General features: G+C 41.5%; 2 protein-coding genes across 8 annotated transcripts in view; one reads left to right on the top strand and one right to left on the bottom strand.

The window, feature by feature from the left end:
- EML6 (EMAP like 6) overlaps window positions 1-15,804 on the top strand; it is a 135,976-nt gene extending 120,172 nt beyond the window's left edge. The window contains exons 33-44 of one of the 2 annotated variants that reach the window (XM_075413620.1): window positions 375-395; window positions 767-940; window positions 1,626-1,834; window positions 3,833-3,990; window positions 4,686-4,800; window positions 6,033-6,221; window positions 7,315-7,487; window positions 8,099-8,261; window positions 9,002-9,105; window positions 10,539-10,692; window positions 11,061-11,161; window positions 12,783-15,804. In XM_075413620.1, the coding sequence (XP_075269735.1) occupies window positions 375-395; window positions 767-940; window positions 1,626-1,834; window positions 3,833-3,990; window positions 4,686-4,800; window positions 6,033-6,221; window positions 7,315-7,487; window positions 8,099-8,261; window positions 9,002-9,105; window positions 10,539-10,692; window positions 11,061-11,161; window positions 12,783-12,807 (1,586 nt within the window). In that variant the 3' untranslated portion in view covers window positions 12,808-15,804. The remainder of the gene's footprint in view (window positions 1-374; window positions 396-766; window positions 941-1,625; window positions 1,835-3,832; window positions 3,991-4,685; window positions 4,801-6,032; window positions 6,222-7,314; window positions 7,488-8,098; window positions 8,262-9,001; window positions 9,106-10,538; window positions 10,693-11,060; window positions 11,162-12,782) is intronic. The other variant, XM_009931317.2, reaches the window with a different exon arrangement.
- The window catches only part of RTN4 (reticulon 4), a 47,146-nt gene continuing 36,973 nt past the window's right edge, over window positions 14,653-24,825 (bottom strand). For all 6 annotated transcript variants that reach the window (XM_075413621.1, XM_075413622.1, XM_075413623.1 and 3 more), the window contains 4 exons: window positions 19,340-19,409; window positions 18,595-18,641; window positions 17,274-17,332; window positions 14,653-16,827 (listed from right to left, as the gene is read on the bottom strand). In XM_075413621.1, coding sequence (XP_075269736.1) covers window positions 16,785-16,827; window positions 17,274-17,332; window positions 18,595-18,641; window positions 19,340-19,409 — 219 coding nt within the window. In that variant the 3' untranslated portion in view covers window positions 14,653-16,784. The remainder of the gene's footprint in view (window positions 16,828-17,273; window positions 17,333-18,594; window positions 18,642-19,339; window positions 19,410-24,825) is intronic.

Below are 24,825 nucleotides of genomic sequence, written 5' to 3'. Positions count from 1 at the left end.
TCTGTCGATAAGAGCCCAAGAAATCAGTGTTTCTGATTTTGGTTTATAGTCTGTACAACTACAGATTTGTTTCACTTTTAAATTTGATAATTTTTAAAAACTGCATGTCTTTAGCATTTCTTTTAAATACCATTTTTAAAACTCAAAAGTACTAAATATTGTTGCAGTATTTGTGTATAGAAACCAATATACCCAAAAAAGTTCAACAGTATTCCTGCTTGTTTTGTTGATTTAATCCATATCCATTTTCAAATTTTTGATTTTTTTTTTTCCTTCTCGTGCTGATGCTGGCACTTCAGCATTAGAAACATGACTTATTTCACCTATTGTTTTCCCTTGGTGCTTCCTCATTTGCCATTGCTCTCACAATGCAGGTGATATGACAGAATTTCCAGGTAAGGCTGATTCGTTTGTGAATTTTAGTCAGCAGAGTTATGTAAAAGTTTCATGTTATCTCGTTGTATCTGTGTGAATCGCAGATACAATTGAAACATCTACGGACAATTTCTTTTGCATGAGGTTCTTCACATATTTTATGTTGTTCTTTTAGAATTTGTCTTCATTAAATACGATGACTTCCCCCTGTGTTTTGCAAGCCATTATGATTTTTTTTTTTTTTGAGTAGTGTTAATCTTAAAACAAAACAAAACCCCTCAACTTTTAAGTGTCTGTTTAGGTTAAATGTTCTTGAAAAATGCCTGTTTTGCATTGACACTTTCCAGATATTGAATTAATTCCTTTTTTTAATGCATCTTTTTGCACGTAGGTACAACTCCCACAATTCATATATGGGATGCTATGAGTAAGCAAACGCTTTCAATGTTACGTTGCTTCCATACCAAAGGGGTCAACTACGTTAACTTCAGTGCAACTGGAAAACTGCTGGTTTCAGTGGGAGTGGATCCAGAACATACTATCACAGTGTGGAGGTGGCAAGAAGGTAGCTCTAGAAAAGATGTGTTCCTTCAGCCTAACAGAACTGTGTACAATTATTTGCTTTTCCTTTGAAGTCTTTGGAATAGAGTTGTGTTCTTACTCTCAGTATTCTGGCTCCCTGAGTCACAAAATCAGTTAAAGTCAAGTGTTAGAAATTACGAATAAGGAAGTAAATTTTAAACTTCTATTATAGACTGAATAAGTTAAGAATGTAAAAATTCCATGAAATTAAGGGAAGTATTTTCCTAAAATACTTGCACTTGAAATTCTGCACCATTGATAGGCCTTTGGGAAGTCATTTCCAGAAAGAAATTATCATCTTCAGAAATGGTGGAGGGGAGAGGAGAAGCATCTCAGCTCATTAGATATTTCCCTGTGTGTTTCACCAGATGGTAACTCACTGATGATATACAAAATTTCTGTGTTGTTATTTCACTGAACAAGGAGACAAATCATGCTATGAAGACCTAAATCTACATTTCCTAAAACTGTCAGATGCAATGGAATGACCAGGGACCTTACAAGTTGCATGAAATAAGATGTTCGATACACTAAATTTTATTGGGATTTGCTTAGCTTTCGGCATCTGGGACACAGTTCTCTAATACAATTTATTTTATAAAATCATATCAGAGCTTAATTTTGCAGGTAAATTTAACTTCATTTTTATCCTTTCCTAATTAAAACAGGGGCTAAAGTTGCTAGCAGGGGAGGACACCTGGAGAGGATATTCGTTGTAGAGTTCCGCCCAGATTCAGACACTCAGTTTGTGTCTGTTGGGGTAAAACACATGAAGTTCTGGACATTAGCTGGCAGTGCTTTGCTTTATAAGAAAGGAGTCATTGGTTCCATGGAAGATGCCAAAATGCAAACCATGCTTTCTGTTGCCTTCGGAGCAGTGAGTTCATATTATTTTGCTACAGAATTTTATAGTGCTTTTTTATTAAAACTTTTATTATCAACTTTGTTGATATCCAGTACAGTGTGGATGGTGCCAGGCCATGGAGCTCTTGCTTATTAGTTAAACTTTTAATTTAAAACTTGTATGCCTTTAGATCCTCATGTAAGTTTTCTAAGCTGGGTTGGGTTTCTCTGTTGTTCGTGAATGCTTTTTATTAGTGTCTGTGCATATCTACAGCATCAGCTGCCATGGCTTTTATTTTTTTACTTTGCTAGTTATTTAGTACTTCACTGGTTAAATTTGAAAAATGTAATACTGTTATTTTGTGCATAGGCTCTGCAACCTCGTTTTCTGCTGACAGTATCTGGTGTGACATATGCTAGTGATCTAGCTAATGGTGACAGTGTGTAATACTCTCTAGTATGATCATTCAGGAACCATAGCACTGTGCTTTATACTTAATAGTTAAGGAAAACAATACATATTAACAGTAAAAAACCAGTGTTACTATGACACTAAGGTCTGCTTCATCCAGAAACCCCATAGAAATCACCTTTGCAAAGGTTAAGCATAAATTATACAAATCACCAATTCAAAGAAACCCCTTGCTCCTAATTATCCACCCTGGACAATAGTACTAATGGGAGTATATAAAATTGGGTACCTAGAACTGAGGATTGTGCCCAGACAAGTGACTTTGTTGTCAAAAATTGCTTAAAACTAAACATTTCTTTCTATTCCTGTGGCATTATTCTAGTATAAAATAGGAGTAATGTAATGGACGCTAAAGACTCCAGAAGTGATTTCCAAAGAAGCAGAATGTAATATTGAATAAACAAATTGCTTGTCCTTACTTTCCAACTAGAAACCAGTCCAACAGACATTTTCTTTTCCAAAATAATAAATCTAATGCCCTATAAGGGGCACTTTCAAAATGAGCAGATGAACTCTACCACTCCATTACCGTATGTCGTTCATGCAGGATGTTTCTTTCTTCCTCGAGTGTAAGTCATTGAATCCCACTAGAAGTATGAGCCCATGTCACAGGAGCGTGAGTAAATTGCTCCTAATAGAGTAGGGCCCTCTGCTTTTTCATGCATCCATGGACCTCTCTCGTTTTCATCTAGGTCCATCTGATGCCAAAGTCGTGCTGGGATATGGCCACAGCAAATTTTTGTCTCAAACAGTAGAAAGACATTCTGGGGTGTCTTCCCCCCCGTTCCTTCAGCAGCTACTGTTGCTGTTTGTTGCAGAACACGAGAATTTCCTTTGAACCGCTATCCAAAAGGGTTTACTCACAATTTTTCCCACTAATCTATTATTTCAGAGTCAGTTGACTTCAAGGTCAGACCATCTTTAGTTCTTTAGGCAAGCTTTTCCATTTAACAGGGCACACTCCAAAAGAGCGTTTGTAATGCAGAATACTTGCTACTTTTTGCCATTCCTCAGGGAGTCCCAGACCAGTCTGTTCCATGGAGGAGTTTCATGGCTTTTGTGAGAATTTACACCATTACTGTGGTCCCTAAAGTAGGTATCAGGTTGAGTTAGTTCTGCATTCAAGTTTATACACTTTATTTTCAACATCTTGAAGATACTGCTTGCCAGCCATCTGTACTGAGATCTCACTGATGCATACTCAAAGGAGAAAGAAATGTCACTTAAAATTCAGTAGTGGTAGCCTGCTGTCCATCTCGCCAGCAGGAAGCACAGAATAGCACATGCAAAGCAAAAGAAGTACACGCGTCTGAAAGATCCCAAGATGAGATGCAGGAGGTGAATGTGCCCTACTCTGGGACCCGCATGATTTATAACATCTCAGAGAAACACTATTAGAGTGGAGTCATTAAACCCGTTCTCTCGATGCAGATGGTTTTAATCCCTACATTCATTGCATAGTTGACTTTTCTCAGGAAATTCAGTAGCTAAAAGACTTTTAATTCAAACTGAACAAAAATGCTAAGGTATTGTATCTGAGATCATTGCTGTTTTTTGCAGAATAACCTTACCTTTACTGGTGCCATAAATGGAGATGTCTACGTCTGGAAGGATCATTTTCTGATTAGACTTGTGGCAAAAGCTCACACAGGGCCAGTGTTTACAATGTACACGACTCTTCGAGATGGACTCATTGTTACAGGAGGGAAGGAGAGACCGTAAGACATATAATCTTCCTAAAGTGCACAACTTCTATTTCTCTCCTACGATATTTTTATTTATCCAATACCCTAGACATACACAATGCTTCCCAGAGATACATGGTATCTGTACTATGGCACTTTCAATCTAAATTCTACATAACGTGCCCAGTGTTTTAGCAAGTAAAGGACTAATAAGTAGGACGCTCAAGGGTCACAGTAATGCACATTATGCAAAAAGGAGATACTGAACCTCAAATTAGCGATTGATATGATCACCTGTATAAGCTCCTTGTTGAGTGAGTTCTTGCCAGCCTGGCAAAAGTGGTTTTTTTCTTCATTTTTTAATTCTGTCAAACTATAGGCAACCTCTCCCAGTGGAGGCTCTGTGATTAGTTAAGTTCTTTGATTTAGTAGAAGTAACGTATTTGCCAAGCTTATCTTGGTGACAGAGATTTGAGATTGTCACAAGAGAACAAGCTGGGTTTTTACAAATTAGGCATGATACCGTTCAAAAAATGGTGTGATAGCATTTAAATTTTTATTTTTTACTTTCCATTGCACAATAGTGAGGTGTCTTTATATACAGTAGAAGGTGATTCAATGTATGTTTTATTATTCAATCAGAAAAATACTGATGGGATTTACATATGGGATTTGTTGTAGCCTATGCAGAAGGAGACATCCGGGTAACACAACATACTTCTTTTCAGCACTAAAGAAGGGGGAGCTGTAAAGCTGTGGGATCAAGAGATGAAACGGTGCCGAGCATTTCAGCTTGAGACAGGCCAGCTCATTGAGTGTGTGCGCTCTGTCTGCAGAGGAAAAGTGAGTGAGCTGACATGGCAGATGTTACACTGCACGTTGTTCTTGGTGGAGGTTGGATGGGAGACATATGGGAGAAGACTTCTGTAAAGTTATGGGAGGAGGCTTTGTCTGCCTACCCAGTGACAATTCCTTACTTTCTTCCTGAGCTCAGTGATGGGCTTTAAACTGCGTGAGGATAGCATTTCTGGTTTCTGAACACTGCTTAGTGTCTGCGTTTCCTCCAGACAGCAAGGAGAGAGAAAGGCCTCTAACGGACAGTGCTAAGTGTAGGGACGTATTTCACCAGGGTAGGACCTTGTCTCCAGCCTTTCTTTTTGAACAACAAAAGGAACTTAGGAGCCTACTTTACAAGGTTTGTTTCCCATGAAATGTAGGCACAGCTTAGGTGCTTCAGTTAGGCAGAATGGATCCTAGCTTTTTTTTTCCCCAAGTCACAAATAAAACAAGTTGCCACTGAGAATTACTGACTGACTTTAAGTTTTGGTAAAGTAGGAAACAATAGAAATAACTGAGTAATTTGACACACTAAAGTCACTCTTGCCCATATTTAAATTGTACTTATAAATGTTGTGAAAGGAGTGTGTGATGGTGCAGGAGTTTTATTTCGTATGTTGGGTATCTGTCCAACCTAACACTTCATGAAATGGTCTCTATTTAACTTCATATATCAAGTCTCAGGAATTTGACACACTCTTTGATAACACCGACACTGAAGAATGTTCTTTTATGTTTCTAATCAAGTAGCCATTAACCAATTCCAAACTGTATCTGGTTACGCTTTTTCCAGGTATTTGCCAAGAAAGCTCTTGAGGTTTAGACAATGACAGTATGGCTAGAATAGATGCAAGATGCTCTTAAATGGTCTGAGCCTAAAACCCTGTTTTGATTTTTTTATTATTGCCTAAAAATTATATTTAGTCACCTCAGAGGTGTGAGAATCATCCTTTGCCAAATTGTATGTGAACACTTTCATCTGAATTAAAATCCTTAACGGCAAGGTGGAGATCCACTGTAGTTACTCAACAGTAACACCAGAACATTATATCAGATCTCAAGATGTGAAAGTATCAGTGTTTTACTCTCCTGTGTTTAAGATGCTGCATAAACAAGCAGTATAAATTGGGATGAGTTATCACAGATTTTTCTGCAATATATCAGTACTTCACTGCTATTGATATTATGTCTGTCACACTGACAACCCATCTCTCATTCTTTTTTTTGGCTACAAACAGGGGAAAATTTTAGTGGGAACAAAAGATGGAGAAATCCTTGAAGTAGGAGAAAAAAATGCTGCTTCAAACTTGTTGATTGACTGTCACATGGAAGGGGAAATCTGGGGCTTAGCAACTCACCCCTCAAAAGACATATTTATCTCTGCAAGTAATGATGGAACAGCAAGAATCTGGGACCTGTCTGACAAAGTGAGTATCACTACATTGCAAAGTATATGGTTATAAATTACAGTTTTATACAACCGTGCATTTTTCCAGCTGTACGATGTGCCAGCTGTGCACGCGCCTTTGAGCAGCTGTGCAGAGAGAGCAGTGTTTCTCTGCTGTTTTGGTACGGTTCTTTTCCTGCTACATGGAGATGTGAAAAGGTAAGTCCTTGGTGAGGCAGCACGCTGCTCTTTCCAAAAGCAAGCAACTTGCAGAGCAATGCAGTTATTTAAAAGCACTCATGCTGATGGAGTGCCTTTTATTGTGTATTGCATATTTTGATCTAAAATTACAGGCTGGCGTGGATTAAGGAAGCATTTTAATTCCAAGCTGACACACTGAGTGACACGGATTGTCCGGTTACTGACTAATACACAGACCCTGATGATAAGCCTGCCTTACTGGCAAGCGTGGCTCCCTCTTTATGAGAGCCTTCCTTTAGAACTGATCATGTTGCATGTGTAGTTCAGGATTTTTGCCCAAGTCAAATTACATAACAACTATTTTTAAAAATAACAAATAAATAATTTTTTTTAATTAAAAAAGGTTTCTGCTGATACTAGTCTACATAAACCTTTTCAAAGCATAGTTACCTGAGCTAACAGGGATAATTTTTAATATCGAAAATGAATATATTATAAATACAACCACGTAAGTGAAAATGTAATGGTATTCTAGTATGTTTTCACATAGCAAGTCAAATGGAAAAAACCTACCCTGATCAGCAGTTGTAGAAGCTGTCAAAATCACCTTTCAAATGAAAGAGGAAATTGATTTTTCAGCCTTTTCTACTATATAGTATTATTTCTGGTGTAAAACTTGAAGTCACCCTGCAACAAGGTAGGTGTAAACATGAAACTCCCATTTGAACTACATCTATATTTTGAAGTCTGTTTTGTGACATATGCCTGGTGGGATGTGATTTTTTGATGTGAAATTTCAGATTTCATCTTTAGAAGAAACAGTAGATAATTTGTTTTGAACAAGTGACTTTCTTACTTTGTGTTTGGAAGCTTTCCATTTGCTTGGTAGCTTTGTCCAGGGGAGGCATGAGCCTATTGCTTTTGTTATACAGAAACTGCTGAACAAAGTGAATCTGGGTCATCCAGCAAGATGTGCCGCATACAGTCCTGACGGTGAAATGGTTGCAATTGGCATGAAGAATGGAGAATTTGTTATTTTACTTGTAAACAGCCTGAAGGTTTGGGGCAAAAAGCGAGACAGGAAGTCTGCAATTCAGGATATCAGGTATGTCAGAAATTTCAGCTCAAGTTCTCTAAATACGCAGGCCTTACTCAAGAAAAAGTCCATCAAGTTCCAAGCTGATTTCTAGATTTTTGTAACTCTGTGTTTGTTGAAACCTGCATGAAATCATGAAATGCATTTACTGGCTGACTGGTGGCTTTACATATACCTAAAGCTTATATTTATGTATACCTAAAGCTTATATATCTTGTATACCACACACTTTCTTTTTTCCTGTGATTAATTCAGTTACATCCACTTGAATATAGCTTGTAATTTTTACACTGTAGAGCTGTGATTATGAGAATGAATATTATAGTACATTTGAAAATTGCGGTTCCTGTTGCTTTCTGACAGAGGTTTAGTGTTACTCTGCACATTGTGCTGCACGCTTGCTGCAAGTGTAATAGTAACATCAGTAACTACATACAGTATCCTCAGTCTTCCTCATCTATTAAGCATCAAGGTTTGGCCTGGATTCAGTCTTGCTATTGATGGGAGGTTTTCTTGTTTGCCAGTAAAATGAATTTGTTCTCTTGTGTAACATGAGAAGCAAAAGAAAATCTTGCACAGGGACAGTAAATTGTACCCCCATTCCATGTTTTACTGTCTAGGATCAGCCCAGACAACAGGTTTTTGGCAGTGGGTTCACAAGAACATACTGTAGATTTTTATGATCTCACTCAAGGTACAACCCTAAACCGAATAGGCTACTGCAAAGACATTGCAAGCTTTGTCATACAGATGGATTTTTCTGCGGACAGCAGGTACATTCAGGTATGTACCAGGCAGACCCATGTTTGTTTGCATTTATTGTGACTTACCTGTTGTCAGACGTAACAGCAAGATAGGAGGTAAGAAAGGGTGAGGGAGGCTTTCCAAAGTTGTTCTGAATTTCAAGGTGCCCCTAAATGTTCCGAGGTAGATGAGAGAACTCAGATTACCTTTAGGGTGTTTGCAGAGCTCTGTTTAAAGTCCTCTCTCTCTTTCTAAACACTCGGGTCTTCCCCCTGGGTTCTGCACCTCCAACGGTAGCAATATAGCTCAGTTCCCAAACAAGATGAGGAGTGTAGTGCTAAAGGCAAACTATACTTTCATGTCAAGGGAATGGGTACAACACTGAGAAATAAATTGTGGATTATAACTTCAATATAGAAACAGTTCTCCTCCTCCATTTCCCTAAGATGCGATGCACATGATAGCTCAATTAATATGTGAGGATTCCTTCTGAAATTTTTCTTATTTAGTTAAGTTAAACTAGAGAATATATAACTAAAGGGAAATCCATCAGCTATGCACTAAGCATATGAACACCTCATTCAATTATCATTCTGTAACATTTTTATTACTTCATATTGCATACAATGAATTACAGCTAATTAGAGAAAGAGAAATTTTATCCTAGATGTTTATTTCCTGGTAAAACCTGTTGGGACCATTACTGCTGGAAATCTTGTAAATAAAGAGAATTATGCATTTATGGCAAAGTTACTAGCTTTTTCCTTTCCTACTTTCAGGTATCAACAGGTGCCTATAAGCGTCAAATACATGAGGTACCACTAGGAAAGCAAATAATAGATCCTGCATTAACAGAAAAGATCACATGGGCCACGTGGACAAGGTAAACTAAAGAACAACGTCCTGCCTGGTTGGAGACAGGTGTAATACAGAACTAAGATCAGATTGTGTAAACCAAAAGCTTGAAATGTCTCCAGGTTTTGGCAAACCTGCGAGAGAGCACACAAACACTCCGCTTCCTCAAAGCTCTCTTACACAGTCATTTTTTTACACGTTTGTAGCTGGTTGGTATCTGTAGTAGTTATTACTGTAGTAATACCGAGGGCTCTCTGTCGTGTACCCACCATGGGTTGTTGCTATTCGCCCCAGGCTTCCCAACGGTGAGGTGCATGGCCCCTCGCATGGCTCTGTACCACTTCGGGCTTCACTTTTATTGGCACGCTGGCATAGGTGCTGCCCTATCCCACATTAACAAACACAAGCAGCACAGGAGGCATGGAAACATGAGCTGATTGTAGTATGGAAGGAGTTGTGGGTATCATTAAAATATATTTACTAACATGGATTTATACAGGACCCTTCCAACATTACAAAACCATGGCTGCGCTCTTACTGTAGAAAGTGGAACAGGCCAAAAGCAGATCTGACAGTAAACAGCAGGTGATAATACAGGAAGGTTTTAGGAGAAGCTAAGTGAGAATCCTCCTACTCTTACTGCTATCAAGTAAGCATAAAAACCTGCCCCAAATAACTTATTTCTAAGGACTCTTGACAGATTGTGGGAGTGGGGCAGACGCATTTGACAGTTAATATGTAGGTAAATAGGAATGATTACAAAGGAAATTAAACCAAGGGGAGAACATCCAAACAAGCATCCCCTCATTTGAGAGCTTATGGCTAAGAGAACATTGCTGTCAAAAAATCACCGTGGGAGGGTATATACATGTCCACAAGGAAAGGAGGAGACCATAGCTGCACAAGCTGCTGGTATAAAATCATAGACTCATAGGTTGGAAAAGACCTTTAAGATCATCAAGTCCAGCTGTCACCACCACGCCTACTAAACCATATCCCGAAGTGCCATGTCTACACATTTTTTGAACAGCTCCAGGGATGGTGACTCCACCATCTCCCTGGGCAGCCTGTTCCAATGTCCGACCAGTCTTTCAGTAAAGAAATTTTTCCTAACATCTAATCTAAACCTCCCCTGATGCAACTTGAGGCCATTGCCTCTCGTCCTAGCACTAGTTACCTGGGAGAAGAGACCAGTGATGCAAGTGGTCTCACAGGAGATAAACGTCAGGATTTATGGATAGAGATGGTTTAAGAGTGACACTATAAAGATGCATTCTTTGATGTCCTCCAGGATGGGATCTTATTCAGTGCAATGATTTAGAGGGAAAAGACTTTATTTCAAAGGTGGCAGTTTTTTATTATCAGGCTAGGTTGTCTCCCCTTTCTGTGTAAGAGAGCAGCAGCAAGTAAGTCTTATGGTCTAATGATTTTTTTTTTTTTTTTAACTTCGTTTTGGAACAGCATTCTTGGAGATGAAGTCATTGGAATTTGGCCACGAAATGCAGATAAAGCAGATGTCAATTGTGCATGTGTGACCCATGCGGGCTTAAATATCGTCACAGGAGATGACTTTGGTCTGGTGAAGCTGTTTGATTTCCCATGCACAGAAAAATTTGTAAGTGGATATTCTACTTTAATCTAAACAGCTTGCTTTTCCCCATGTTCAAACTCCTCAGCATACAATTTTAAGGTGTCCGACTGGCGCGGTCCAACAGGTCATCTCCCGCCAGCTGCCCAGCCAGCAGTGGCTGCAGGAGCGTGGGAGCTGTGTGGCAGAACGGCCGTCCCCAGGAGAGCGGCTCGCAGGCCCAGCAGCCAGGGAGGCCATAACGCACAGAATCAGGTGCTGAGCTGGGATTACTGTGGGCTCGAAGACAGCGGTACTGCCGGGGATCTCATTTTGTCAACACTCACACGGCAACTTGGTCGCCCCGTAATGCCATGCTACTGTACCCGTTCCTGAACTTCTGTTTTTTCCAATAGGCCAAACACAAGCGGTATTTCGGGCATTCTGCGCATGTCACCAACATACGCTTTTCTCATGATGACAAGTATGTTGTGAGCACAGGAGGAGATGACTGCAGGTAACTGCTTATTTATTTTCATGATGATCAAAAATTTTTATGTACCCTTCTATGCCAAACCCACAGTAAGGCATTTCACACCTTTCTCGGCCCACTCTGAGTTCATTGAAGCATGCTGACATGTGACAGTTTTAGCTTCTTTTTCTTACTGTGGAATTGCTGTATTTTATGGTCATTTGCACCCGATTTGCCCCTGCCACCCTGGCCCCATTCCCAAGGTCATGGCTGCTGGGTGAAACATCGTGGTTGTGGGTTTCTGTGTTTACTAGGCATCTGCTCCTTGGCTTTACCTTCGTCCCTGTGAGAGGGCAGGCCCTACCTGTTGCTGCGTGGGCCAGCACCAACCTCTGAGACTGGGCACCAAGGGGTTGCAGCCCCGGCCGCTGACTCAGGAATGCTTGTGTGTCTGATGAACATTCAGGTCACAGACAGCTGGTGGGGGTGTCAGTCACACCAAAATAACTGAATAGCTCCTGCGCAGCAAAGGGTAGGACAGGAATTCCAGCTGAACAGCAAGACAGACAGATTTAGAAAGACATTTCAAATAACAGGAGAAGTCTCAAAAGGTGCCTTAAGTTTCTGTTGGGGTGTTTGTTGGGTTTTTTCCTTTTTCTTCTAAATAATAAAAAAAAAAAGCGCCAGCCACTGTGTGCTCACACACGTGATTCCTGCCGGATCACTCCCCAGGTCTATTTGAGCTTCCAGTAGCACTCAGAGAGGACACTACTGTCAAGCAAAACAGGGAGCAGAAAGGTGAGAACAAAAACTAAATGTGGTTGAACACAAAATACAAGAGACCTTTTTGAACATCAACAAAATGCAGAACGAGAAAACTGAAAAGCAACCACGTAGGATATGAAAGGGCACAAATTCTCACAGGTGCAAGTATCAGGAAGCCGCATTCAAGAACCAGGTATTTGTAACTGCTTACTTGGCAGGAAAAATACAAGCCAGAGACTACAGGATTGAGTCATTTTTGCCAGTGAATGAGCCTGCGCATCTGCATTCTGTTCCATTTGTTCCACACCCTGCAGACAATAATGCTCCTCACTGCACGAGACGAAGCTGTCCTTCAAACTTAGCCCCCCCCAATGGATGTTTTCATTTTCCACTTGGCAGGGGGGAAGGGAAGCATTTTTCTTTGGAAAAGGGGCTGCACAGTGGAAGAGCAGGACACTCTGTCAGACGAAGAAGGAGCCAGGTAGGACCAAAGGCTGCAGTTACCTCAGTTCTCACCCTGCAGGCTAGAAGCTACAGAAACTCTGAAAAGCTTACCAGCTGCCTTAATTTTGACAATATGATGAGGATGTCTTGATTCAAAGTGTAACTACAGAGAGTAAAAGAACAGCCTTTCCAGCCTCCAGGCCTTCACTGAAACACACACGCATGAGTTAGTTACAGTGCTTTAACCGTCTCCCGAGAAAAGGAAGTGCGCTTGAGTGCTGGTATTTGCTGAGTAACTCCCAGGCCTAGCGTTGCTTTACCTGGTGTCTTGCTGGTAAATCCACACTCAAATACGTACATGGCTATAACGCAGCCTGTCTCTCTCAGCAGGATAGGCTGAAGGTTGTCATCAGGTTTCTCAGAAATATAACTGTGCTGTCAATTAATTTCTTTGTAGCATATTTGTATGGCGATGTCTTTGAAAGGAGACTTCTCGCTGCTGTTACTGCCACCAACAAGTGACTGGTCTGGCCAGCCATGAATGCCTCTGCCCCGTCAGCTGCTGTAATCCCCACAATGCTGCATGGATGACACATTTTCAGATTACTCATACGAATTTACCGACCGTGAGCTTGTATTTGAGAGACTAACATCCTTGAGAAGGAAAGTTTGCAGGGGAATCCTTTCGGAACCTGGGTAGGCCAAAGTGATGAACAGTTCACTCATGAAGCTGCTTTTGCCTAATACTGTGCTGTTCAAACCATGTCCGAAAAGGGAGCACACCGAGAGAATGCTGGGCCCTTTAGTTTGCGTAATTTCAAAATCTATGGCTTGAAGATTTGCTCAAGAAAGTTGGTGTTTATACAACACCTGCTTAAAGCTCAAATTTGGTGCACTGAGTAAAACTGCAAACTTCTAATGAGCATGCTGGGGTTCACACTTCGGCTTTCAGTAATTGAAGGAGCAAAGTATCATTTTTTAAGTCCACTTTATTTTTAAATATATATATTTGGCAAAATTTTCTATCCATGAAGTGCCTTTGAATAATTTTCCAGTAGTATGGGCTACAGTCTTGCCTCCCACCCCTTGCTTTCAACATACGGTGCTATAAATTTCACACAGAGGAGGGCTAACCATTAACACCTTTTCCAGCTGTGTACTTACATTATCCCTGTTTTCTGCTTTGGTTTTTAATACCTTCACAAGTAAATTCCAAAATGTTTCTGAGAGGAAGAAGCTATGTGCTCTTGTAAGGACAAATTCCTGACAGCATGACACCTCTTGATAAGCTGTTCACAATTGGTTCGTGATGGTAGCTTGACTGCAGCCAGAATTTGAAGCTTGACTCAAACGGTGAGTAGAGGGAGAGAGTATGGAGAGACTCCATGAAAGAAATTGTAACACAAATAACGAGGAAGCTGTTCCCCAGGTGCTCCTGCAGTCTCCCCGGTTGTGGGAAAATGTGCATTACACATAACTACTTCCACAGGCAGTGGCCATTGACTACAGTTAAGAAGGGGCTTGAAGGCCTCCAAGAATCAGTTTCCCACTCTGGAGGGGCCTCCTGAAGCCATCCACAGCGATCTCTAGGAACACCTGGTACATCATGAGCAGGGACTGCATTACCCTCCACCCAGCAGATAGGCCCCTGCTGCTTATAAAGGGGGGGGAAATCACTCGATACCAGAAAATGTACCTATCCTCAAAAACAGCAGAATCTTTGCTGAATTTGGACTCCTCTCCCCATCACTGCAGACCCCTCATCTGTGACCGGGCTGTGGCATCCTGAGGCAGGAGGGCAGCAGGCAGTCGAGATGAAAGGGGACTTGCCTCCACATGGAAGTGGAGACCACAAGCAGATGTTGACAAAAGGCAAGTGAAGCTGTTCAACATTTGCTAACACACATTTTGTCAAAACCAAAAGCTACAGGGACAGTGGAATGGGAGAAAGAAAAGTTCCAACTTTTTCCAAGGAAACTGTTTAGAAAGGAACAGAAAATGGGGACAGTGTCAAAACTGCCACAGATTTATGGCGTGAAACAACATCTGCATTTTGAACTTACCTTTCTTTCAAAAAGACTGTTTGTTAATCAAAAGAAATAAATAAAGGCTGAAATAAAACATTAGACTTAGTCTTTGAAAAGAAACATTAAATAGTGCTTTAGTCCCAGTTCAGAAAAATCCAATTTTGAACTGTGGAAAGTTCCTGCCAATCCACTTCCGATGGCCACTGCACAAAAAGGTAGCTGCTGGATGCAATGAATATTCAGTTGAGAGTGGATCAATGTACATTTAACACACAAAAGTGCTTCAGCAACCTCAAAGAATCACCTTTTTTAAAATTGAATTTATTAATGCCTTATATTACTATACAGAAGACCAGTTTGTCAGATACACAATAAGAGTCCCTATGCAGTCTTTTTTCTTTTTTAAAGAAACCTTCTTGATCAAACAACGTAACCATGTTAGGTGGTGATGTCAGTGAGCACCTTCTCTACCTATGCTGTAATCATGTTTGCCTTCCCTTCACAGTGATTGTATCCCAAACAAAACCAGTTGCGTGGCAGAACAAATTAACAAATGGTGATGTGAAAAATACCTTAAAGCAATAGTGTCTGTCCGGAAAACACTTCAAATTTCTATGTTTATATGGTTTGGCTTTATGTATAAAATGTTCAGAAGTAATCATGTATTATACTATAAACTAAAATATTAGTGCATGAATTTATTTTTCAATGGTAAAGATGCCATTAATTTAAAACCTGCGTCTCAAATTTGCATACAAGTTTTCAATGTCCAGGTCTTAAATCAGATTCAACACGTTAAGATGACTGGGGCTTGCTTTACCATTTCCTTTGAACTAGAATACAGCATCATACATTATTGTATCAAAAATAGACGACACCAAGGATCTTCACCGCATTTAGCGGAATCTAAAATTTCATCTGTCACAATTTTCAAAAACCAACTCGCAACACTTGAGTGGTGTCTGACACCGTCACCCCTGTCACTGAGCCGTCCGCGCAGCTGGCAAGGGGGACAGCGGGGGCCTTCAGTATTCAGCATGGAGGCCTCCTCGCTGCAGGCAAGAATCTGCGCTGCCAGAACTACGCGCCGAACCAAGCATCACCGGCCCACATGGCTATGAGGGACATCGCCTCTGTAACGAACTGAACAAACTGCTTCACACTGCACGTAGGAAAAGAAAAGGTATCATGAAAAATCTGTCTACTCACACTGCTATACGTCTGACAGACTACTTCCACCACCATGTACAATGGATATTTAATCACAATGAACTTACTTAAACAAAATAAACATAAATATATTAAACTTGCCTCAAGAAAGCAAAATACCGATATTTTATGTCTATAAGCTTTATTGATACTTGGGGTTTTGGGGTGGGGTATTTTTTTTTTTGCTTTTTTTTTGTTGTGGGGTGGTGGGGTTTTTTTTTTTGGTTTTTTTTTTTTTACATTTCACAATGCATTCCACAGACTTAGTTCAATACAGCTTAAACTGCAAGTGTATAAGTTTTCATTTATCATTTCTTGCATAACAAGGTTTTACATTTCCAAACATTTGCAGCATTAGATATTCTGTCCACAGATTATCAGAGTTTGAGAGACTGTAGAATTATTTGCTCAAAATCAACTACTGTACATTTGTGCAACAAAGTGTATGCTGTAATTTTCTTTACTACATGTGAGGATTCCTTTGTTCATTTCTCTTTTGTTTTGCTGTTGTTATTTGTTTGTGTTTTTTGGGGGTTTTTTGTTTGTTTTTTAAACAGATGCTAGTGTTTACAGAGACATTTTAATTTTTCAAGCTTGTGTGCTATGGAGCTAGTCCAGAAATCAGTCAATTCTCTGAAGTATGAAGCACTGTGGAGCAGCTGAAAGATCTAAGCTTTGTGAAACACACATATATATATATATTGGCAATTGATAAAACAGTAAAATCACGATACAGCTATACTCATACCAAAAAGGCAAGATTTTTCAAAACTTGCTAAAATGGTATATTCTTCTAAAACATTTCATTTTTAGAAAATCTGCATCAATCTACACAGACCATACACAGTGCACAAACTGGGAAGTGTTATCCTCCGCTCCACCTGCACTACCTCTTCTGGAACGCAGCAGGGACTACCTCTGATGAAGCAAAATGTACAGCTTTCTCAAATCTGTTGTATTAGCCAGTGCTGCACACAGGATACAGGAAGATGATTAGTTTTAGATCCATACATAGCAGCTTACAATACTTAAGATGATGAAACACATGGCAGTCAAAACAGTTATTTTTCCTCAAACACTGCGTTGCTAAAAAATAAAGATCTGTGAAATTGCACTGCAATGTCAAGGGTTTTATTATTCCCTGACCCTCCCCATGTAAATCCAAATGAGTAGTTTTCCCCCTTAAAAGATGAACTTCCTATCGATAAGTTGCTTCAGGCTTTTTACTCGGTTTTGCGCTTCAACCCCGGGATCTTTGCTTGGATCCTACAAGAGGAACAGGAGAGGAGAAAGAACAGCATTTGAGTAACAGACAAAAAAAAGTGGGTGAAAACATAGTCTTAAAAGCAGCAACATGCAAAGGCAATTATCACAGCAACGCAAGACTACTACACTAAGAAACCAAGGAAACTGCTAAATTTCTTCATTCACCCCTCAGCTGCAACTGCCAAGGGCCTCAGGTTTCACTAATGGTTTCAAATATACAGATTTCTATTACGTTTTATATTTATATTTTATGTTATTTATTACAATTAATACAGGATTAACTTCACAGCATCAGCATGAAAGGAGCTGATTTCATAACCATTCAAGTTTAAACAAAGGCTTCTCCCTCCCTCCCAGGACGTAATGCATTTGTCACATACAAGACATACCAAGAACTGTAAATGTTATTTATAAAGCAAAACTAAAAAAAAAAAAAGCCAACTCACTTAGCGATTGCATCTTTGACATTCTTGTTCACGAGTCCCAAATAATGGTCAATTTGGGCCTGGAAATGAAGATGACAGCTGTTACAGACCAGCCCATCCAAACAGTGGCTTTGCAGAGTCACACCGCACCAAGACGTGCTTTACACGAAAGGCCACTGCCGGAAGCAAGGGGCTCAGCCGTGTTTATTTCCCAGTTTGATGCTGGAGCTCCTGCAGCTTCAGCCACAGTACACGCCAGCATCTGCCTCCAGGAACGTGCACAGCGGCAGGGAACAGCGGGTAAGTACCCACACAAATTCATCCCTGGCTCTGCGTGTTCCATCAAACTGGTCACTAGTGCTTTCCCCGCCTCTTCTCAAGGCCACCCCAACGTGAGGGTGGCACAACCAGGGCCCTCGGTGAGATGCAGTCGGCTCCTCCAGGCACCGTGGAGGAGCAAAGCTGCTTAGGCGGGCTGGGCCTCTTAAACAGCTTATGCCTTCGGAGAGCAGCCTTCACTTCGTCAAGAGGATTGAGGAGCCCAGGTTAAGCCACACAAATTGTCCACCATCTTTCCTCAGGGCTACAGGATTTCCTTTCACTGCAGAGTACTTCCTTCTTCCCTAGGAGCTCGGAGAGGAGCCCCAGGGGCTCCACCATCTGCTCAGTGCCTTTCTTCCTCCCTTCCCAGGGTGGCCTCCATGAGCAGCGTTGTTTTTGAAAGAGGAGAAGCGACTGCTAAGCCAGAGCTGGCTTCCCCCCTCTGGCGCTACAACCTGCTGTAGACAGTCCCCACTCAAGCTCTGCTATATTTATTTTCATCATACACGTTTTAATTTTGGCTCCTCCTTACCACCTTCTTGTACACTAGTCTCTCCACAAGAGAAGCATTGGACTGTGCCAAGCATCTCCCGCCTCCTGTTTTTGCCAGGGCTACAAATTCCACCAGGCTTCAGGACACGAATCCTGAATATCAGCTCCGAATAAGTTTCTTCAGAAATTCTTTCAGAAGTACTCACACCAGGATTAATGCACTGTGCCTACCGCTGCTTTAGTCCTGACCACATCTCGATCAGGTTAATCAGGCCTTTTTTGTCACTGTTTGCTGGGGAAGCCTCTTACACTTCTACCAAAAAGAGGGGGGGGAAAGCACATGAAGTCTGGACTTCAACACGAACTTGATTCTCTCAGCCCTGGCACTGACTCCTGGTTAAAGGCCTATGTTTTAAAGGCTTTAAAGATTTTTAGAAGACTGCAATAAAGTTCGGTTTTCTTCTCTTGTGGTTTTGCTTCAACTGAGCTCATTTCATGAAGCATTTAATGAATTATATTGAACACTCACCTGATGTCTCTCATAAATAACAGGAACACTGAAGAGCGAAATCAAAGCTGGAAAAGAGCACATCAAAGGTATAAATATTGACAAGAGTGATGGTGTTTCAGGTAAAACAATGACTAGTTTTCACACCTTGACATCTGTTTCAAAAAGGTACTAAAAAAAAAAAAAAGAAATAACTAAGCCACATTCAAAAATTGTTGGCCAGTAATTTAAGTAACCCCCATTAAGGAGAAGCTAGGCTGTTCTCCAGGTCTCATTAACAGTACAGCCAGTCTGGTCACAGATCACTTTTTCACTGTGTGTTATGCAAGTTCTTCAAAAAGGATGCTTAGGCTTCTGCCAGTGTCAGCTGGTTTCTGACACCTGAAGCCAGCCTACTCTGGGATACAATAAAACAAACTATCTGCACCAGGATGTGACCAGAGCCAATTTTGTACCTCCTCCAATGCCACAATGTGGCAATCATATTCAAGTAAGGCTAACCCTGAGAGGGACAAGCACAACAGACCATGCTTTCAAATGATACAATGTCTGGAAAATCAGCAAATCTCAAGGAATTCAACACTGCAATTCAAAATGATCTGTTCTGCAGTGTTATCAACCTCCTAGAAAAAAGGACACACAACTGCAACATCCTGCTACTCTCTCAGGAACACAGGAACAGCCCACAGAACCAAGCAGTGGTTCTTCAGCACTTTTCCGGGGTTACTTTGTATGCCAGGTATTTAGCACAATTTACACCACTTACCGAGAATCAGCAGTGTCAGACCATTAAACAAGGCACCAACGTAAGTGAATACCCACATCAATACCGCAAACTGGAAAGGAAGAAAACCAGCATGTCAGCCCACAGCCTGCCTTACCAGAGCATACTAGTTAGAGGAGTGAGAGAACTTCTCTAAACACACATATGGAAGGAAACCGCCCCAAACTCCACTTCACCTCTGTACGTCTCATGCAATTACAGATGAGTGACAAGATGGCTGAAGGGTTTAGTAACAGGATATGTGGCCTCCTGTGTCTAGGTCACCGGGCTGAATTCGGCCCAAGTCAGCAGTGACCAATAGCTGCTAGCACCCGGTGGCTGCTCAACACCCTCTGCGTTTATACAGCACTTCCAATCCCGTGTTTAATAACGATGGGCAAACACGGTTCCTACCTCCCACCCTTCAAAGAGATGGCACAGGACAGGCAAGTGAGGGGTTACAGGGCTGGCGCATGACATAGCACTCTGTGACAGAGCCAGAAGGAATGAAAGCGGGTCATTTGTTTGTGTGGCAGCCCAGCAGCCAACACACAAGCGCATTCACTCCACTCTGGGGCTGCAGCGCATACGGTGGCACCAAACTATCACAACCAAGCTTTGGCTCGGCAAAGGTCTCAATGAACCGTTGACCAGACTAGGCAGAGGTTTCTGTCACAGCAGGGGAAAAGCCTGTCTGGAAGGTAACATGGCAAGGTTGGCTTGACTGACTTTTTTCCTTAAAAAACCCACGAGCTTCAGATACTAAAAATTCAGGAAAGAGAGAAGTCAACAGTGCCATAAAATGGAAACTGGCTCTAAGTCAGAGACAAATTCAGAAGCAAAGACATCCTTCTGTTAACAGACACCTAAAAACCCTCACACTGCCATAATTTCTGGCTCTGTATCCCAGCCCCTAACTCACACCCAGACACTGTTCCCGCCCCACTGCCACCCTGCTGACTGCACTTGTACAGCTCCCCTGTCGTGTACCGACTCCACTCTGCTTCACCAGCTTTACACAAAGATCTGCAGAAGTTCAAGCCCCTCAGCTTTCTGCCAGGTGGAGAGTGTCCCCAGCACACCTCTGACCTATACCGGGGCGGGAGGGGGCCGAAGGCTGCCAGCTCTATTTCTGTGTAGGATTCCTCCCCAAGGAAAATCAGCCGGTTTCTTCTAGTGTTGCACAGCCCGTAAAGAAATGAGCAGAAGCCAGGATCTGGATGTCGGACATCGTGGATTTACCAGTGCTCGTTTCTTGCTAAGCACCGAACTGGGCTTTGCCTTGTGCAGAGCACGCAGACGAGACCCCCAGCCCTTTAATCAACTAAGCACATCTGGTTATTTTCTGTGCAAGACACTGCAAAACACCGGACAGACGCAGTGGGGAGGCTGCTGCCGGCATCAGGGAGCGAAGAACTGGGGACAGTTAACAACCAAAGGTGAAGCACGCCGATAAGCAGGAGATACACGCAAGGAAAAGATGGGTACAAAGCACTTGCAAAGAAAAAAACGCACATCAAAAGACTGTGGGTGTGGGCAAGGATCTAGCCTGCAGCCGAGTTAACTTGGAAGTTATGTATCCAGACATCCATTTTTAGCTTATAAGATGCAGAATATCCAAACCAAACAAGTTCAACCGCCAACAATAAGATAAGGGCATGACAATCAACACAAGTTTAACTGCATGACCCCTGTAATGAAATGGAGTTAACTTCAAGAGCTGCATTCCAAGGTGACCCCATCCAAAAAGCAGTAGGATTAATTGCAAATGATGCAGTTCTTTATCTGTCAGCTCTTTCTAGATGTGACGCAAGCAGCACTAGAGGCACAAAAAGTTAGCCCGTAGACAAGGCTGCAATTTTACCATCAACTGCATTCCCACTGAAGGATTTTGGCAGGTTTATCAAGAAAAATAAAGCAGATTTCTCTAAACTCCCTCATGATTCATTCAAACCTTGGCCTAGTTCTGCTTTCTGCAACGCCAGGGTGAGAGCTGGCAGCCATCCTCTTTGCACAAGACATTTTAATGGAGCAAATCCTTTCCTTTCAGAGCAAGTCCGTACATGCAGCACGTCCCCCTCCCCAAAGGGAGGAAAGCAAACAACCCTTACTACAGCAAAAAGCCCCCAAGTTTGTGATCATTCAGAACTACTTCCTTGCAGGCTGTACCTTACAAATGCAAAAATTAAATCTGTCGGCTTCAAGCACACACAGCAAAGCACCTTGACAGCTCTCCAAGATCTCCTCTGCATGGACACCACTACCAAAGCTAAGCACCACCCCGGTCAGGTGAACATTAGTAACCTTGCTGAAGACTGCAACCAAGTCAGAAAATGTGCGTTTATGTAAGCAGAGGGGCAACAGGTATGAATCAATCCTAAAGTCCAACAATTATCAGAACTATCCAATCCTATTTAATAAGCATTCATTTTATGGCCCAAGACAGATCAAAATCCAGAAGTTAACATTTAACCAACACAGGCTTTGCTTCTCCAAAAGTCCGTCCAGAGCAGCATCAGGGTCTAATGATGAACGGTGCTGCATGTGCAGTTTCTAATCCACTTCACTTACTCATACTGGGTGGGAGAGGGAACCACTGACCCCAGCGAGACCACCCTTCTCTCTGCCACACCAGGATGGGACAGCTACTTCGAAAGCTGGGGCTACCAAAGCAAAAACCTGAGAACCCCCCTTCCACAACACCCTCTCTCGTCACACACTTCTGACAGTTAAAACAACAGTCCCGGGATTAAGTGGAGTTGATCTCAGTCCCACATTTATGTATTGGTCTCAATGTTGTACTGGTCTCCTTTCTACAGGAAAAAAATATATTTTCCTTAGAAATGAGACAAACTCAGAGAACCTAACAAATGCAAAAAGGCTTACCTGAAACATGTGTAAACACTTAGAGCTATAAGACAAAAACACAAAACAAAAAAAAAAAAGAAAGCAACCCAGGATTGACCTACAAAGACAATATTGCTCTTCCCACACACTCAGGACAGGACAGAAGGAAAGCTCAGGGCCCAAGCTCAGCCTAAATGTTACAATGATATGTAAACCAGTAGAAAACCCAGTATATGTGACAGACTGAATTGACTTTTTGCCTACCTCATTCCAATGATTAATGACTCCCCAGTACCCAAAGCATTCTGCAATTTAATGGAAAATCCAGAAATGGCCAAATATCAGTTTCTTTGCTATGAAATAGTTCAAACACAGCAGAGAGCTCTGTTTCTCAAAACATCAGCTGAGCAATGACAAACTGAAAGCAACTGTGCCCCAGTGCCAGAATGGCTGCCATTGCGCAGCTAGGGGTGAAGCACTAGATCGTGGTGTATCAGGACAAAGTGCAGTTTTCTCCAGGGACTCTCTGGCAAAGGCTCCTCTGGAATTGCTCCTCAAGAGCTGTGAGGAACTTCTTGTGCTGCATAAATATTTAGAGTCCATTTTAGGACTTCCATGACTGAAGCATTATTTAATAAAGAAGAAAAAGTCTTAACAAGACAGATTTTACAGCCAGAACCATTACTCACTGAAAACTGACCTGCAGACATTTTCTACTTTAATGGTCTGTAACTTTAATTATACACAAACATGCTGTTTCCTATAATGAAGATGTTTAAACCAGATGAGCCAAGATTTTTTTTTTTTTTAAACCAGGGTCGTTACATTACGCAAGACCCCAGCATCTTAATATTCTTCTTAAGCAGAAACTCTTCAAAACCAGTATGTTGTGCACGTGAACTGTCCTGACATTTACTGGTTTCATGTAAGGGTTGCTCCCACATACCATAAATGAGACTAATTAACCTACATTAAATGTTTTAAATGTCAGAAGGAGAGAGGGGAAATGAATTAGTGAAGCTGAGTAAATGTATCTTTCCTATATACCATAGTATTTTAAAAGTGGTTAGAGTGCCTGGAAGACATTCTGACTGGAATTAATTCTACTCCTAATATAATTCCTCTGAAAGGACTAATTTTGAAGACAGTGTTAATTGAAACAGCAGCTGGCTGTCCACTGCTTCCTTTTCCTTTACTGCAAGGGATTGTGATCTCTAAACAAATGGTGTGGAAATTCTTGTAACAGATGAAGGAACATATCACAAAGGGCTTAATTAGTAAAGAAATAAAGCAACCTTGTGACTACAAGTTTTGCTGTGATGTTGTTTAATCAGATCTAAAGGCGATTTAAGCAAAATAACTTTTTTTGAACATTGAAAGTCAACGCCCTTAAAAAACACCATAAACAAAGTTATGTTCCTCTCCTCCCTCACACACAGAGTTGGAAGTTATCAAAACGCAATTCTAGCTGTGTAACAGTAATTCTTCTGGTCAAGGCTGTGGCCTTGAGATGCTGCAGAGACGAATCCCAAGTACTCAGTCACTTAAGCGTGAAGGCGAGACACAGCTTCTTACAGAACAGACCGATGGGCTGTGGCGAAAGGATTTAGCCATCAAAATGTAATCCCCGCGTGGAAACACTGGCAAGGCACAGACGGTAATAGCCTTATTTGTGCCATTTTGCCATAAAGTGATTGCAGCAGTATCAACTGTGTCCAGAAGAATGATCAGAAAAATAAGAAGGCACAGCCACCTCATAAAATACTTTTACTGCACAACCCTTTAGGAGCAGGAAGATTGTCACACAAGACCCCAGGCTAATGAATGCTTATCACAAGCAGCAGATCCCAGGTAATGACCTGACAGCCTTACGATTGCCTCTCTCCAGACACTTCCTGCAGGAGACTTGCACAGCATTGAGTGCAACATTTCCGGTGCTAACTCTTCACTGCGGAGCATAATGAGAAACCGGATCTAGTAACGCTGGGTAAGATGCTGAGATCTGCCTCCAATTTCTATTCCACAAATATAACAAAGACTTATACAGCCTTCCTATTTTTTCCAAGTTTCACTAGAAACCCCTTCCCTCAACCCCACAACTCCTCAATGCACTTTACAAAGCACTAAGTAAGGGATTTACTGGAGGATAAATGCAACTTTATTTCAAGCAGATTAAGCAAACTAAAAAGAAGTGAACAACACATTGTACTCAGTAAAGGAAACAACTGTTGGAAAAATGAAGCAGGGCGATTAGCTTGAGAGAGTATAATTCTCACAGAATGAAACTACAATGTTTTCAGTCAATTCTTTAACTTTTTTTTTTTAATTCTTCACTGTCAGTTTCGCTCTGCCACCTTCATTAAATCCCATTAAATACTACTTGGACATATTCAAGGTATCTGTTAGAATGCACTGCACACTTGAGGTGGAGTAACTTACAAAACCCATTTCAGTAACCTGCATCACTAAAAGCAGCAGCTATTAACACCCACATCCAGGGACTGAAACAGGCGTCCACCTTCCCAGTAAAACCAGGGCATCACTCAGCCCCCAACTCTTCCACCAAAAAAGTGGACACAAGAACTCCTACCGTTTCGGGCAAGTAACTGCACACTAGCCACTTGCTAGTCTCAGCACAGAAA

This window comes from Opisthocomus hoazin, chromosome 2, assembly GCF_030867145.1.
Source record: "Opisthocomus hoazin isolate bOpiHoa1 chromosome 2, bOpiHoa1.hap1, whole genome shotgun sequence".
NCBI lineage: Eukaryota > Metazoa > Chordata > Aves > Opisthocomiformes > Opisthocomidae > Opisthocomus > Opisthocomus hoazin.
This window is presented reverse-complemented; position numbering and strand designations above follow the sequence as displayed.